This window comes from Bos indicus x Bos taurus, chromosome 19, assembly GCF_003369695.1.
Source record: "Bos indicus x Bos taurus breed Angus x Brahman F1 hybrid chromosome 19, Bos_hybrid_MaternalHap_v2.0, whole genome shotgun sequence".
In the NCBI taxonomy this organism is placed as follows: Eukaryota; Metazoa; Chordata; class Mammalia; order Artiodactyla; family Bovidae; genus Bos; species Bos indicus x Bos taurus.
Window position 1 is genome coordinate 38474289 of NC_040094.1, and position 15690 is coordinate 38489978.

Consider the following 15690-nt stretch of genomic DNA (forward strand, 5'->3'; position numbering starts at 1 on the left):
CTGCCCAGCAAACGAGAATAGTGGCGTAACACTAGAATGTTCTTAAAGTCAGGAACAAGTGAAAGTGTGTGCTACCACTGCTGTTATTCAACACTGTACTGAAGATTTTACCAAAACGCATTAAGAAAAAGAAACAAATGATAAGAATTGTAAAGGAAGAGATAAAAATCATTTGTTTAACAGACTCTATATGTTTAACAAAAAGTCACTAATATGTGTGCAAGAAGGATGCCTATTAAGTCCAACATTCAAAAATCACTAATGTCCTATATACTAACATCAGTTAAAATGTAGAACAAAATCCAATTTATAAAAGTAAAATAAAATATAAACTACCTAAGACCAAATCCAATAAAACGTACAATTCCTTTACAAATAAGACTACACAATAAATTACCGAAGAACCTATGAAGAGACTATGACATGGAGAGTGTCACATGGAGAGATATAGCAGATTCATGGTTGTGAATATTCAACTTCATAAAACTGTCAATTCATCTGTAATTAATCAACAAATTTTGGAAAATTCTAATCAAAATCTCAATGCATTTTGGAGGATCTTGATGAGCTGATGCTAAAACTCTAATGAAAAAGTAAATGACCAAGAAGAGCTAAGAAGATTTCACTAAACGAAGTACAGTCATCCTGCAACACAGAATTTATCTGCACTGGATAGAAAACCTGTTATAAAGCATATGGAAATGTGTAAAATGAGCCCCAGGATACAGATCAATGTGCCCCAACAAAGGCTGGTTCAAACCCCTGCATACAAAAAGCTGTGTGTGTGAGTGGCTGGCTGTTCCAGCGCGACAAGGCTTAGACCACTTGGTCCATGGTGGTGGGACAATAGGCTCTCCATGTGTAAAATATTAGGTCCCTATCACATGCCACGCATAAACACAACTTCTAGTTGGATTAAGTATCTAAATGTGAGAAACAAGCATATGTAACTTTTGAAAAAAAATGCAGGAGCATATGTTTATGGCTTCAATGTAGGGAAGAATTTCTTGAATTAAGGCAAAAAAGCAAAAGCTAGAAAAAAAGAATCAATCAATTTTATTAAAGGATAAAGTTTTATAACACAAAAGACCCCAGAAGCAAAACCAAAAGACAAGCCATGGACTGATGAAAGGCCAGAAACTAGAATTTTATGCCATACAATGTGATAAGTTTTATGAAAAGTTCAAAAATGCAGTATACCATACTGTATGCTCTGTGTGTGCACATGTGTGTAGGAATAGAAATCTACATATTAAACATCTACATATTAAACATGTACAGAAACCAGGAAAAGAAAGACCATGACTGTTGGAAGAAGGGAGGGAAATAGGACTGTGGAGATTTCCATTTTATGGGTAATACTTCACCTTTAAGACAAATCTGAAGCCAAAAAATCTTTTTTGTGAACTTCTTGTGCTGATTTCTTTTATTTTTGAGATAGTTATGATGATGTTAAGCACATACTGTAAATTCCTCTCCGTAGATATTTAATCCTATTGCTTTTAAATAAGTTATATTTTTAATAGAATCTATCTGAATATGTTATATTTTGAATATATAGGAAATATTGTCAAAAATGCCAACTAGCTCAAAATTCCAAATATACTGAAAGTTATACCATGAAAATACTTCTTCCCATCTCTGTCCCCAACATTTTGGTTCCTCCCCAGGAGTTTACCAGGTATTACTAACTTCTTGTTTATTTTTCTGTAATCAAGCAGTTACGTCATCTTTTTTACCCCTTTCTTTTTACAGAAATAGTAGCTTACTTTTCACTCTTTTGTACCTTGCTTACATCTTGGAAAGCATTTTGTATCAGTATAAAAAACACTTCCGGCTCATGTTTTCCTCCTCTGTCTTTCTGAATGTCATTGCATGGCATTTCATTATACCCATGGACCACACTTGATTTAACCCCTGGTGACTCAGATGGTAAAGAATCTGCTTGCAATAAGGGAGACTCAGGTTCGATCCCTGGGTCGAGAAGATCCCCTGGAGAAGGGAATGGCAACTCACTCCAGCACTCTTGCCTGGAGAATCCCACAGGGTGGCAAAGGGTCAGACATGTCTGAGCGACTAACACACACAACCATTGTTAAGGTTTTTGTCATTGCAAATAATGCTGCAATAAACACCCTCAAACAAATGTCTTTTCACACAGATGTAAGCATCTAAAGGATAACTCATACAAGTGGAATCGCTGACCCAACGTGCATATACATTTAAAATGTTGACAGACATTGCTAAGTTGCTCCAGAAGGGTTGTGCCAATTTACATTCCTACTGGCAGTTTAAAAGAATGTTTCCTACTCCTCCTCCGGGACTTTTTGATATGGATGTAGTTTTCATTTGCACTTAGTGTGACACTGAACATATATTTTAATGACTGAAAGTATTCTTGAATTTAATTTTTTGTGAACTGGCTTATTCTTCTCTTATTTGCTCTTTTCTTACTGATTCACAACATCACTGACTCAGTGAACATGAGCGAGCAAACTCCGGGAGATAGTGAAGAACAGAAAAGCCTGGCATGCTGCAGTCCATGGGGTCACAAAGAGTCGGACATGACACAGAGATGAAACAACAACAACCTACTTTATAGGACTACAGTGAGAAATTATTTATGTCTTTGGCCACACTGTGCAGCATGTGGGATCTTAGTTCCCTGACCAGGAGTCAAACCAGTACCCCCTGCACTGGGAGCATGGAGTCTTAACCGCTGGACAACCAGTAAAGTCCTCACAAATGCTCTTAAATAAAATTAGATCTTTGACTTTGTGTTGAAGGTATTTTCCCCCCAGTTTGTCCTTTGACTTTGCATATGGTAGATTTCTGTCCAAAAAAATTATTAAAAATTTGGAATTCCCTGGAAGTCCAGTGGTTAGGACTCCATGCTGTCACTGCCGAGGGACGAGATTCGATCCCTGATCAGAGAACTGAAATCCCAAAAGCCACGTCAGAGGCCATAAAGAAGAAAAACAATTAAAAATTGTTATGTATTTTATGTTTCCAGTCTTTTATGGCCTTTGGGTTTTGTGTCACATTTAGAAAAATCTTATAATCCAAAGTTGTTTTTAAATTCCTTTTTCTTTTTTCTAGTTATTGTTTAGTTGCTAACTCTTTGGGACCCCGTGGACTGTAGCCTGCAAGGCTCCTCTGTCCATGGGATTTCCCAGACAAGAATACTGGAGTGGGTTGCCATTTCCTTCTCCAGGGGATCTGCCCAACCCAGAGATCAAACCAGGGTCTCCCGCTTGGCAGGTGATTCTGAGCCACCAGGGGAGCCGTATTTTGAATACTTATAAAAAATCAGGATTTTCTCTATTGGGAGTTTATCTTGATGTGAGCTGTGAGATATATTCAACTTGTCATTCTCCATATAGCTACACAGTTATCCCACATGATTTCTTGAATAATCCATCTTTTCCCCTCTTTAATTTGAAAAATTACCTTTATCATATGGTAAAATTTCAACTTGTCTATTTCTAGATTTCTAATTTGATGCTATTGATTCCTCGTCCAGGACCACTCTGTTTTTATAATTATTCTCCTACTCTGTCTCAGAGAGGATCCCTTCTGAATCTCATCAGTAGTCTATAGGACCCACTATGGAGCCCCAGGAACAAGGGCCTTACCTGGTCCAGGGTCATATAACTTAGGCATAACAGGAAAGCGGATGGTCACTGGAAACTTGGCCACTGAGGAGTTGGACTCCAGACTCACTGGAGGGAGAAATAAGGTCAGAGTTGTGTACTGCGTCTGGGTCACTCCCCATGCTGCCCAGGAAGCCAACGAGATGGGGGAATGAGAGATTGGTGGAAGGAGATTGAGGACAGCGTGGAGTCTATGGCATTTGAGCTCCTGACTTGCTGTGTCCCTGGGGCAACCCACTGACTGCCTCTGAAACTCACATTTCTTCCCCATGTGGCTCTGTAGGGTGAAGTGGGCTTGGCATCAGAGGGGTGGGTTAAGTTTGACTTTGTTATTTATCATCTGAAATACCTTGGGTAAATCATTCATCTCCTTCACCATCTACAAAACCAGGAAAACTCAACCTGCCTCATTTGACCTCTCAGGGTCATTCTGTGATAAACATTTGAACACCTGAAGGTGGAGGGAACTCTCTCCCTAGTTTGTGTTCATGGGAAATCTGTCCCACAGTTCATTCTGTGTGTGGGTGGGTGTCCTGGGAATGCATCCTGTGGAGCTGCTCAAAATGGGAAAGAGTGCCTTTAATTCATCCAGAAAGAAATTGGGGCTGCCCTTAGTGTCAGCAGACACTAAGGAATTCTGGGGCTGGGATGGGAGGAGGAAGACAAAGCTACTGCCCTCCCAACTGCAGGTTTCCTCACACCCTACTTTCTGGTGAGTGCCCAGGACAAGACACTGGGGCACAGACTGCACCCTCTCTACTGCAGCTGAAATCTTCAGCTCTGCTCGCTGCCAAGAGTGAGGAACAGAGCTGGGCACACAGCACGAATGATCTGCCTTCATGGAGAGATGAGCGGCCATTTGCCTGTCCTGTGGGGTCAATGGCAGTGGGGGGATATTACTGAAGACAGTAATTGGAAAGTTCAGTGTTTAGAGTTAGAAATAGGAGCTAGGGAGGCAGGCTTCTGGAAGGAGGAAGACTTCGAGGGCTGGTGGTGTTTTTCTGGGTCCCTAAGCATTTTGTCATCCAAGGAGAGGCTCTCACCCACATCCACCCTGTGGTGCTGGTACTCTGTGCTGGTGTATGTCACGTGCTGGAGGATGAAATTCAAAACCTTCCGGCTACTGGTCAAAATGGTCAGCTGCTTCTGGCCTCGGCCCTGCACCACACTGTCTGGGGTGTCAGCGAGGGTGTTCAGTGTCCCCAGAGAAGCTTTCAGGGTGACCTAGGGTGGATGAGACAGCAAGACTAAGTGCAAAGAACAGCATATACCCAGGATGGCCAGCAGGGGGCAGAGCACATAAGGATGAGAGGATAGATAGTGCCCCTGAAATGTAGAGTAACTCTGCAGGAGTTACTGCCTCAGCTTCAGTAAGGAAGATAGTCCTAAGACCTGGTGTGTTCAAGGGAAATTTCTGAAATATTCTTAACTCTTGCCGTGCAGGATACCATTTTTTTTACTAGTTTATTTTTATTGTAATTATTTTTGCCTGTGCTGGGTCTTTGTTGCTGTGTGTGGGCTTTCTCCAGGTACAGCAAGTGGGGGCTACTCTTCCTTGCCACGGGTGGGCTTCCCACTGCAGCGGCTTCTCTTGTTGTGGAGCACGGGCTCAGGAGTTGTGGTGCACAGGGCTTAGCTGCCCCGAGGCATGTGGGATCTTCCCAGACCAGGGATCAAACCCGTGTCCCTTGTATCGCAAGGCAGATTCTTAACCACTGGGCCACCAGGGAAGGCTCAGGATACAATCCTTAAAGACTTCTTCCTACCCCTGCTGGCGGCTCCTTGAATTCCGTTTGCCAATTCCTCCTCATCCATCAGACCTCCAAAGAGAGTTTTTCAGGGCTTGGTCCTGAGTCCTTTTCCCTTCTTAACCTTTCTTATTCCAGTTGAGCTATTTCAAATCCTAAAAGATGATGCTGTGAAAGTGCTGCACTCAGTATGCCAGCAAATTTGGAAAACTCAGCAGTGGCCACAGGACTGGAAAAGTTCAGTTTTCATTCCAATGCCAAAGAAAGGCAATGCCAAGGAATGCTCAAACTACCGCACAATTGCACTCGTCTCACACACTAGTAAAGTAGTGCTTAAAATTCTCCAAGCCAGGCTTCAGCAATACGTGAACCGTGAACTTCCAGATGTTCAAGCTGGTTTTAGAAAAGGCAGAGGAACCAGAGATCAAATTGCCAATATCCGCTGGATCATCAAAAAAGCAAGAGAGCTCCAGAAAAACATCTATTTCTGCTTTATTGACTATGCCAAAGCCTTTGTGTGGATCACAATAAACTGTGGAAAATTCTGAAAGAGATGGGAATACCAGACCACCTGACCTGCCTCTTCAGAAACCTGTATGCAGGTCAGGAAGCAACAGTTAGAACTAGACATGGAACAACAGACTGGTTCCAAACAGGAAAAGGAGTACATCAAGGCTGTATATTGTCACCCTGCTTATTTAACTTATATGCAGAGTACATCAATGAGAAAAGCTGGGGTGGAGGAAGCATAAGCTGGAATCAAGATTGCTGGGAAAGGGGAATACATGTACACCCGTGGCGGATTCATGTTGTTGTATGGCAAAACCAATACAATATTGTAAAGTAATTAGCCTCCAATTAAAATAAATAAATTTATATTAAATCTAAAAAAAAAGATTGCTGGGAGAAATATCAATAACCTCAGATATGCAGATGACACCACCCTTATTGCAGAAAGTGAAGAGGAACTAAAAAGCCTCTTGATGAAAGTGAAAGAGGAGAGTGAAAAGGTTGGCTTAAGGCTCAACATTCAGAAAACTAAGATCATGGCATCTGGTTCCATCACTTCATGGGAAATAGATGGGGAAACAGTGGAAACAGTGGCTGACTTTTTTTTTTTGTGGGGGGGGCTCCAACATCACTGCAGATGGTGATTGCAGCCATGAAATTAAAAGACGCTTACTCCTTGGAAGAAAAGTTATGATCAACCTAGATAGCATATTAAAAAGCAGAGGCATTACTTTGTCAACAAAGGTCCACCTAGTCAAGGCTATGGTTTTTCCAGTAGTCATGTATGGATGTGAGAGGTGGGCTATAAAGAAAGTTGAGTGCCAAAGAATTGATGTTTTTGAACTGTGGTGTTGGAGAAGACTCTTGAGAGTCCCTTGGACTGCAAGGAGATCCAACCAGTCCATCCTAAAGGAGATCAGTCTTGGGTGTTCATTGGAAGGACTAATGTTGAAACTGATACTCCAATTCTTTGGCCACCTGATGCAAAGAACTGACATTTGAAAAGACCCTGATACTGGAAAAGATTGAGGGCAGGAGGAAAAGGGGACGACAGAGGATGAGATGCTTGGATGGCATCACTGACTCAATGGAGATGAGTTTGAGTAAACTCTGGGAGTTGGTGATGGACAGGGAGGCCTGGCGTGCTGCAGTCCATGGGGTCGCAGAGAGTTGGACACGACTGAGCGACTGAACAAAACTGAACTGAACCTTTCTCACTAGAGGCATTGGCTTTAATACCATTCATATGCTGATGCTTTGAAGATGCACATCTTTAGCTCCTATCTCTCTGAGATCCAGCTGCCTGGCTGATTGCTCTGCTAGGAAGTTTCACGATCTTCAAAACTTGATCTATTGATTGTTTTCGATAAACCTGTTTTCCACCCCATCCATGGTTTTCCCTGCCTTGTGAATAGAACCTTTACCCACTCAGCTGTTCAAGTCCCCAACAGAAGTCACTCCTGTCCTGCTGTTTCCCCGACACCTGCAGTCAATCAATGAGTGAGTCCTTTTGGGTCCACCTTCAACATGTAGATAAAATCCATTTACTTCCCTTCATCCCCACTGCTATTCTCTTCCCTTGCCTTTTTGTCTTCTGCAACAGCCAGTTATCTTTAGGAAAAGTAACTTGGATAACTTATATGCAGAGTACATTATGTGAAATGCCAGGCTGAATGAAGCTCAAGCTGGTATCAAGATTGCCAGGAGAAATATCAACAGCCTCTGATATGCAGATGACACCACCCTAATGGCAGAAAGTGAAGAGGAATTAAAGAGCTTCTTGAAAGTGAAAGAGGAGAGTGAAAAAGCTGGATTAAAACTCAACATTCAAAAAATGAAGATCATGGGATCCGATCCCATCCCTTCATGGCAAATAGAGGGGGAAATAATGGAAACAGTGACAGATTTTATTTTCTTGTGCTCCAAAATCAGTGCAGATGGTGACTGCAGCCATTAAATTAAAAGACGCTTGCTCCTTGGAAGAAAAGCTATGACAGATCTAGACAGCATATGAAAAGGCAGAGACACCACTTTGCCTACAAAGGTCTGTATTTTCAAAGCTATGGTTTTTCCATAGTCGTGTATGGATATGAGAGTTGGACTGTAAAGAATGATGAATGCTGAAGAATTGATGCTTTTGAACTGTGGTGTTGGAGAAGACTCTTGAGAGTCCCTTGGACTGCAAGGAGATAAAACCAGTCAATCCTAAAGGAAATCAGTCCTGAATATTCATTGGAAGGACTGATGCTGAAGATGACACTCCAATACTTTAGCCACCTGATGCCAAGAGCCAAGTCATTGGAAAAGAGCCTGATGCTGGGAAAGATTGAAGGCAGGAGGAGGAGGGGACGACAGAGGAAGAGATGGTTGGATTGCACCATCGACTCAATAGACATGAGTTTGTGCAAACTCTGGGAGATAGTGAAGAACAGGGAAGCCTGGTGTGCTGTGGTCCACGGGGTCACAAAGAGTTGGACATGATTGAGCCACTGATCAACAACAACCTGGATAATGTCATTCCTGCTAAAAATGCTTTAGTCAATCAACAGATACTCTGAGATCCAAACTACAGGTCCCGGGAAAAGAGCAGACTGACTTCCTGCCTTCAAAAAGCTTGCGTTCTAGTGGGGACGAGTGGCAATAAGCATATCATGACACATATAAAGTACTTCGGGGATGATAAGAGCCATGAAGAAAGTAACAGTAGAAAGTGACAAAGGTGGGGGAGGGAGGAGGGGGGTGAGGGTACTTGGGAGCGAGGTGGGCAGAGGTGTCCTCTGGAGAACAGAGCAGCTCCCTCACCGCCCATTCCAGCCTCTGCCTGGGACAACTAAAACTACACTTCCCAGACTCCTTTTCAGTTAGGGTTCTGAATGCAATTTGCATCCCACCCCTCAGACATACTTGCAGAGACCTTAATTTGGAGCTGTGTTAAGTAGCGAAAGAAGGACAGGCCCAGAGCATCCACCTTGCTGGTGCTGATCCAAACAGAGGCAACACAGCCCAGTTGTGGCAGCAGCTTCCCCTTGAGCTGAAGCCAGCAGGAGCCTTGGTGGTCACTTCTTTGGAAGTCCTCCCTGGAACTTCAGCCATCCCATGGCTGGAAAATTCATGACTTCTATAGGTACCCTTCCCCCACTCCCCACCATGGACTCATGTCTGATATTTAATCAGGATAGAGGTTCTGTCAAAATCTGAGACCAGCCACCACTGGGGGAGCAAGCATAGGTAGTGAGCCAAGGACAGAATGCCAAGAGCTAAAGGAAGCTGGGAAGGGGACTCTTGCCTTATAGATGGGAGCGTCTGGTCCTTCAAACTGGAGACCTGGAGGACACAAGGAAAAGGACAATCAACACCATTTGAGAGGATGCCCTCACCTTCCTGTCTGACTCCTACATGTCCCTCTGGAGTCATCTCAAGTGTCACCTACCCAGGGTGTTTGCTGGCCACCCCCCCTTCCCAGGGCTCCATCAGATGGTGTCCCATGGTCCTCCTCAAACTCTGGTGGTGCTAAAGCCTCTGCTGCCCACCGTCAGTTTTGGATGGGTGCTGTGAATTAATCCAGTCCCTTCCAGATATCTCTGGTACTGAAGGGAAGAAAGCAATAGATAAATAATGAATCATCCATATATGAGTTCCCCTAAATAGTCAAATTCAGAGACAGAAAATAGAATGGTGGTTGCCAGGGGCTGAGGGGCAAAAGGGAGTTAATGTTACATGGATACAGAGTTTCAGTTGGGAGGGTGAAACGTTCTAGAGATGGATGCTGGTTGTAGAACAATGTAAATATGCTTAATGCTACAGAACTGGACACTTAAAAATGGGTAAAATCGTAAATTTTATGTTATGTGTATTTATCCACAATGAAAGAAAAAGAGCTATGCGAATTGGCAAATCCTTTTTAAATGACTATTCAAAAACACTAGCAATTTATCCCAAATGTTTTTCACTTTAGCATCTATCTCTGTTCTTATGACTAATTCAAGCTCTGATTCAAACATATCCTCCCTATGCGCTCTTAGATAACTTACTAAACTCATCTGTGAAGTTGGCAAAATAATATTTACCTCACAGAGAAGTGACGCTGAACTAACTAGAAGAGTGTGTAAAAACCAGTCGTGGAAGGGAGTTTTAACTGGCATAGACATCCTTTTCCTATGCACTCCGTGGAGGCGGGCTCATGCTTTGATGCTGGAGGACACCGAGCAGCCCACTACACCCTAAGGTTCCTCAAGGCACCTAGGTTTCTGTCCTCTTCTATGTTATCTCAGATCCCCATGGAGGTCACAGCTACTAAGGGTGATTCCCAGTGATGGAAAGAGTGAGACCAACATTAAATGAAGTCATGTCAAGCTTTGTGCACTGTGCTGGATACACAGCATGAACGACTGTTGCCTTCTGCTCCCACCTTTCGCTTCAGAAGGAATAAGAAGAAAGTTATTTCAGTCTTCTGAGTGGAGCGGTACCTACCCGGGATGGGAATTGTGTGCAGGGGCATCACCTCCACTCCGTGGACCGGGTACCCAAAGGGGAGGTTGGCCTGAGCCAGCAGGGGTGGTGGGCGAGGCAGCCCTTCTCTGTAGGGAAACAAAACCATTAGCAGCTGCCTTGACACCTGTCCCTGGTTAGTTCTTAAAGTGATATCTGTACCCAGAGCTTTGTGCTGCCAATGGGGAGGAATCATTCATAGATGGTCCCAATCTGCCCTCCATTCTCTCGCCCCTTTATTCCTGCTCCTCTCGCCAACCTCTAACTCTACAAAGAATTGAAGCAGATTACAACAAAGCACATTCAAAATCAAAACCACAACTAGCAGGACCTTCCTGGGGGTAAAGAATCTGCCTGTCAGTGCAGGGGACTCGCATTTAACACCTGGTCCACGTGCCATAGGGCAACTAAGCCCATGTGCCCCAACTACTGAGTTCACACTCCCTAGAGCCCATGCCACCGCAATAAGAACCCCACGCACCGCATGTAGAGAGTAGCCCCCACTCACCGCAACTAGAGAAAAGCCCATGTAGCAATGAAGAACCAGCACAGCCAAAACAAAACAAAACAAAAAAAGGTGAAGGGGAATTCCTTGGTGGTCCACTGGTTAGCGCTCTCAAACTGCCGATGGTCCAGGTTCAACCCCTAGTTGGGGAACTAAAATTCCACATGCCACCAAGAACGGCAGAATAATAATACGACAGCACTCAGCATCTGCGGCTCTTACTGAGGCATCATCACCGATCCAGTGAACACGAACTTGGGCAAACTTCAGGAGATGGTGAGGGACAGGGAGGCCTGGCGTGCTGCAGTCCATGGGGTCGCAAAGAGTTGGACACGACTGTGTGGCTGAACAACAAAAATTACTGAGGCAGCAGGCATCCCAGGCAGTAAGAGTGGCACCACCAGGCTCCTTTCCTGGGAACTACACGCAGCATCTCAGCATCAAGCTACTGTAGCTTTGGCATCTGTGCTTTATCTCAATTTATTTTGTGCATTCCATTAGCAAGATGTGTCCAGAGGTAATTGTTTCTTCGCTTTACACCATTTCATTTTATGAAAAATTTCATAGAAACTGTCTACATTCAGATAGTAAGGGAAACTTGTATACGTATAGAAGGATATTGTTGTTGTTTAGCCCCTAAGTCATGTCTGACTCCTTTGTGACTTCATGGACTGTAGCCCACCAGGCTCCTCTCTCCATGGGATTTCCCAAGCAAGAATACTGGAGTGGGCTGCCATTTCCTTCTCCAGGGGATCTTCCCAATCCATGGATAGAACCCGGGTCTCCTGCATTGCATGAGGATTCTTTATCGCTGAGCCAGCAGGGAAACCCATCTGTATAGAGGGCTGTGTGTGTGTGTTAGGTCCTCAGTTGTGTCCGACTCTTTGCAACCCCAAGGACTGTAGCCAGCTAGGCTCCACGGTCCATGGCATTCTCCAGGCAAGAACACTGGAATGGTTCCCCATTTCCTTCTCCAGGGGACCTTCCCAACGCAAGGATCAAACCCAGATCTCCTGCATTGCAGGCTGATTCTTTACCATCTGAGCCACCAGGGAAGACTCCTGAGAAACCAAGGCAACCCATATAGAATGTTACCTTTGGTATAAAAGAAATATTCTCAACCACAAATAGGATTAAGAAAGGAGGAAGTAGTCGTAGAATTAGTAGTAAATAGAAAGAAAACTAAACAAATGAAAGAATGAGACAGTTAATTCCAGGCAAACCGAAGCATTACATACAAAAGGAAATGTAAGAAAGGAAATGTAATTATAGTACAACAACCTCCGATAAGCAGATGATACCACTATAAAGGCAGAAAGTGAAGAGAAACTACAGAGTTGATGAAGGTGAAAGATCAGAAGAGTGAAAAAGCTGGCTTAAAGCATAACATTCAATCCCTTGAAGGAGGGCATGGCAACTCACTCCAATATTCTTGCCTAGAGAATCCCCATGGACAGAGGAGCTGGGTGGGCTACAGTCCATGGGGTCACAAAGAGTCAGACATGACTGAGTGACTAAGCGCACACGTGCGCGCGTACACACACACACACACACTTTTTCCTGTAGTCATGTACAGATGTGAGAGTTCAACCACAAAGAAGGCTGAGAGCTGAAGAATTGATTCTTTCAAACTGTGGTGCTGGAGAAGACTGTTGAGAATCTCTTGGACTGCAAGGATGAAATCAAACCAGTCCATCCTAAAGGAAATCAACCCTGAATATTCATTGGAAGGACTGATGCTGAAGCTCCAATACTTTGGTCATCTGATGTGAGGAGCTGACTCACTGGAAAAGACCTTGGTGCTGGGAAAGACTGAAGGCAGGAGGAGAAGGGGATGACAGAGGATGAGGTGGTTAGACAGCATCACCGACTCGACGGACACAAATCTAAGCAAACTCTAGGAGATAGTGAAGGACAGGAGAGCAGTCCACGGGGTCACAAAGAGTCTGACATGACTTATCGACTGAACAACAAACAACATATGGCTTAACTGGGAGGCACAGTCATTCAGTCATAAAATGGAAATATTAAATGTTGAATTAACCAAAAATTACACAGAGTGTGAAAGTGTACAAGAGGAGAAATCAAGAACTGAACTATGTTCATCTACTATAACAAGCAAAATGGATAATGTCTAATGTTGAGAAATTTGGAGTTAACAGTATAAGCATTTTACTTAGAAATATGGTGATAATTCCAGAGGAAACAGCTCGAAATGTTAGATGAGGATAGTGGCCTCTGAGGAGTAGGACTGGGAAGTAGGGAGCAGGATTAGGTCTTTTAGTATCATTTGCCTTGAAACAGTATACACATATTATTTGACTTTTTTAAAATGCTTTTAAATTAAAAAAAAAAAAAGGAAAAGAAAAGAACAGGAGACTCCAAACTAGCAGTAAAAGCTAGTAGAGTGTGAGAAAATTGGGGAACCCACTTCTTTTTCTCACTTTGTCAAACCACACTCTAAGACCCTAATTTCATCAAAGACTGCACAGAGGGGAATATTACTGGCAATTATTTGACCACATCCTGAAATGTCTGGGTTTTTTCAAAAACAGAACAGGGACTTAGCTGGTGGTCCAGTGGCTAAGACTCCTCATTACCAATGCAGGCAAGGGGTCTGGGTTTGATGCCTGGTCGGAGAAGGCAATGGCAACCCTCTCCAGTACTCTTGCCTGGAAAATCCCATGGAGCCTGGTAGGCTGCAGTCCATGGGGTCGCAAAGAGTCAGACACGACTGAGCGACTTCACTTTTCGGAGAATCCCAGGGACGGGGGAGCCTGGTGGGCTGCCATCTATGGGATCGTACAGAGTCGGACATGACTGAAGCAACTCAGCAGCAGTAGCAGCAGCAGGGAATGCTACTAAAAAAAAAAAAAAAGAATCCCACACGTGGCAACTAAGACTCCACTCAGCCAAATAAATAAATACAAATATTAAAAATAAAATAAAAATAAATAAAGCAGAACAAAGAACTTGAGTTCTCCAGGAAGCAGACGCCGAGCAGCTTTTGAGGACATAGTGTTATTGGGTGACAATTCTAAGAAGCGTAGGCAGAGGCAGGGTGAGGGGAGGAAGCCCACAAGGGTGAACTATGAGCTCATGGGACTGCTGCGAGCAGTTGGGTTCAGTCCTGAACAGAACCTGTCTCAGAGTTCTCCTAACCACGAATAAGACAGCTGGGGTATTTATCCACTAACTCCTGCTGCTGCTGCTAAGTCGCTTCAGTCATGTCCGACTCTGTGCAACCCCATAGACGGCAGCCCACCAGGCTCCCCCATCCCTGGGATTCTCCAGGCAAGAACACTGGAGTGGGTTGCCATTTCCTTCTCCAATGCATGAAAGTGAAGAGTGAAAGTGAAGTTGCTCAGTCGTGTCTGACTCTTCTCGACCCCATGGACTGCAGCCTACCAGGCTCCTGCGTCCATGGGATTTTCCAGGCAAGAGTACTGGAGTGCGGTGCCACTAACTCCTACCCACCATCAGCTGAGGGCCACCCCCAGAGCTGTTCATTCCCAACCGCTGCCCGTTTTTGTCCTGCTCCAGGAGGCCAGCACGCCTCCACAGAAGAGCAGGTCTCAGTGGGAGGGTGCAGGTGTGTGAGGTAAAGAACTGTCGCTGTGGAAGGGAAGGTCCATGAGGGCAGACAGGATGTGCAGGGGATACAGGGGGAGTGCTGACACTCCCTGCCTCAGGACTGGAAGGAGCAGAACCTGCCTTTACTTTGTCCAGGGCTGAAGTTTCTCAGGAAGGGGCTGGGATACACTGGACTGTGTGTCCTCCAAGAGGGAAAAGGGGAGAGAATTGAGGGGACAGAGGGAGCTGAGTGAGAGGGACCGTCCACATGAAACACTCTCTCTTCTCAGGCGCAGGACGGGAACACCCTTACCTTGTATGGTATGAGGGAACATGTAGATAGGACTACTACTTCTTTTTTCCCACACTGCTGCTCTTTCAAGCTCCTTTCTTCTTTGTTGCCTGGTGTGTATTTCGTGAAGTGAAGATAGGACCATCGGCAGACAGGGGTCTTCTGTTGCTGTTGTTGTTTTCAGTCACTCAGTTGTGTCTGACTCTTTGCGACCCCATGAACCACAGCACGCCAGGCCTCCCAGTCCATCACCAACTCCCGGAGTTTACCCAAACTCACGTCCGCTGAGTTGGTGATGCGATCTAACCATCTCATCTTGTGCTCCCCTTCTCCTCCTGCCTTCAATCTCTCCCAGCATCAAGGTGTTTTCCAATGAGTCAGCTCTTTGCATCAGGTGGCCAAAGTATTGGAGTTTCAGCTTCAGCATCAGTCCTTCCAATGAATATTCAGGACTGATTTCCTTTAGGATGGACTGGTTGGATCTCCTTGCAGTCCAAGGGACTCTCAAGAGTCTTCTCCACACCACAGTTTAAAAGCATCAGTTCTTTGGTGCTCAGCTTTCTTTATAGTCCAACTCTCACATCCATACATGACTGCTGGAAAAACCATAGCTTTGACTAAACAGACCTTTGTTGGCCAAGTGATGTCTCTGCTTTTTAATATGCTGTCTAGGTTGGTCATAACTTTTCTACCAAGGAGCAAGCATCTTTTAATTTAATGGCTGCAGTCACTATCTGCCGTGATTTTGGAGCCCAAGAAAAGAAAGTCTGTCACTGTTTCCATTGTTTCCCCATCTATTTGCGATTAAGTGATGGGACTAGATGCCATGATCTTAGTTTTTTGAATGTTAAGTTTTAAAGCAACTTTTTCTCTCTTCTCTTTCACCTTCATCAAGAGGCTCTTTAATTCCTCCTGGCTTTC

The 15690-nt window shown here is 44.3% G+C and overlaps 1 protein-coding gene across 3 annotated transcripts in view; it reads right to left on the reverse strand.

The window, feature by feature from the left end:
* B4GALNT2 (beta-1,4-N-acetyl-galactosaminyltransferase 2) overlaps positions 1-15690 on the reverse strand; it is a 75798-nt gene that overhangs the window by 9021 nt on the left and 51087 nt on the right. For all 3 annotated transcript variants that reach the window (XM_027518155.1, XM_027518154.1, XM_027518153.1), the window contains exons 4-7: positions 10382-10488; positions 9198-9235; positions 4697-4877; positions 3636-3722 (exon numbers count right to left, since the gene is read on the reverse strand). In XM_027518155.1, the coding sequence (XP_027373956.1) occupies positions 3636-3722; positions 4697-4877; positions 9198-9235; positions 10382-10488 (413 nt within the window). The remainder of the gene's footprint in view (positions 1-3635; positions 3723-4696; positions 4878-9197; positions 9236-10381; positions 10489-15690) is intronic.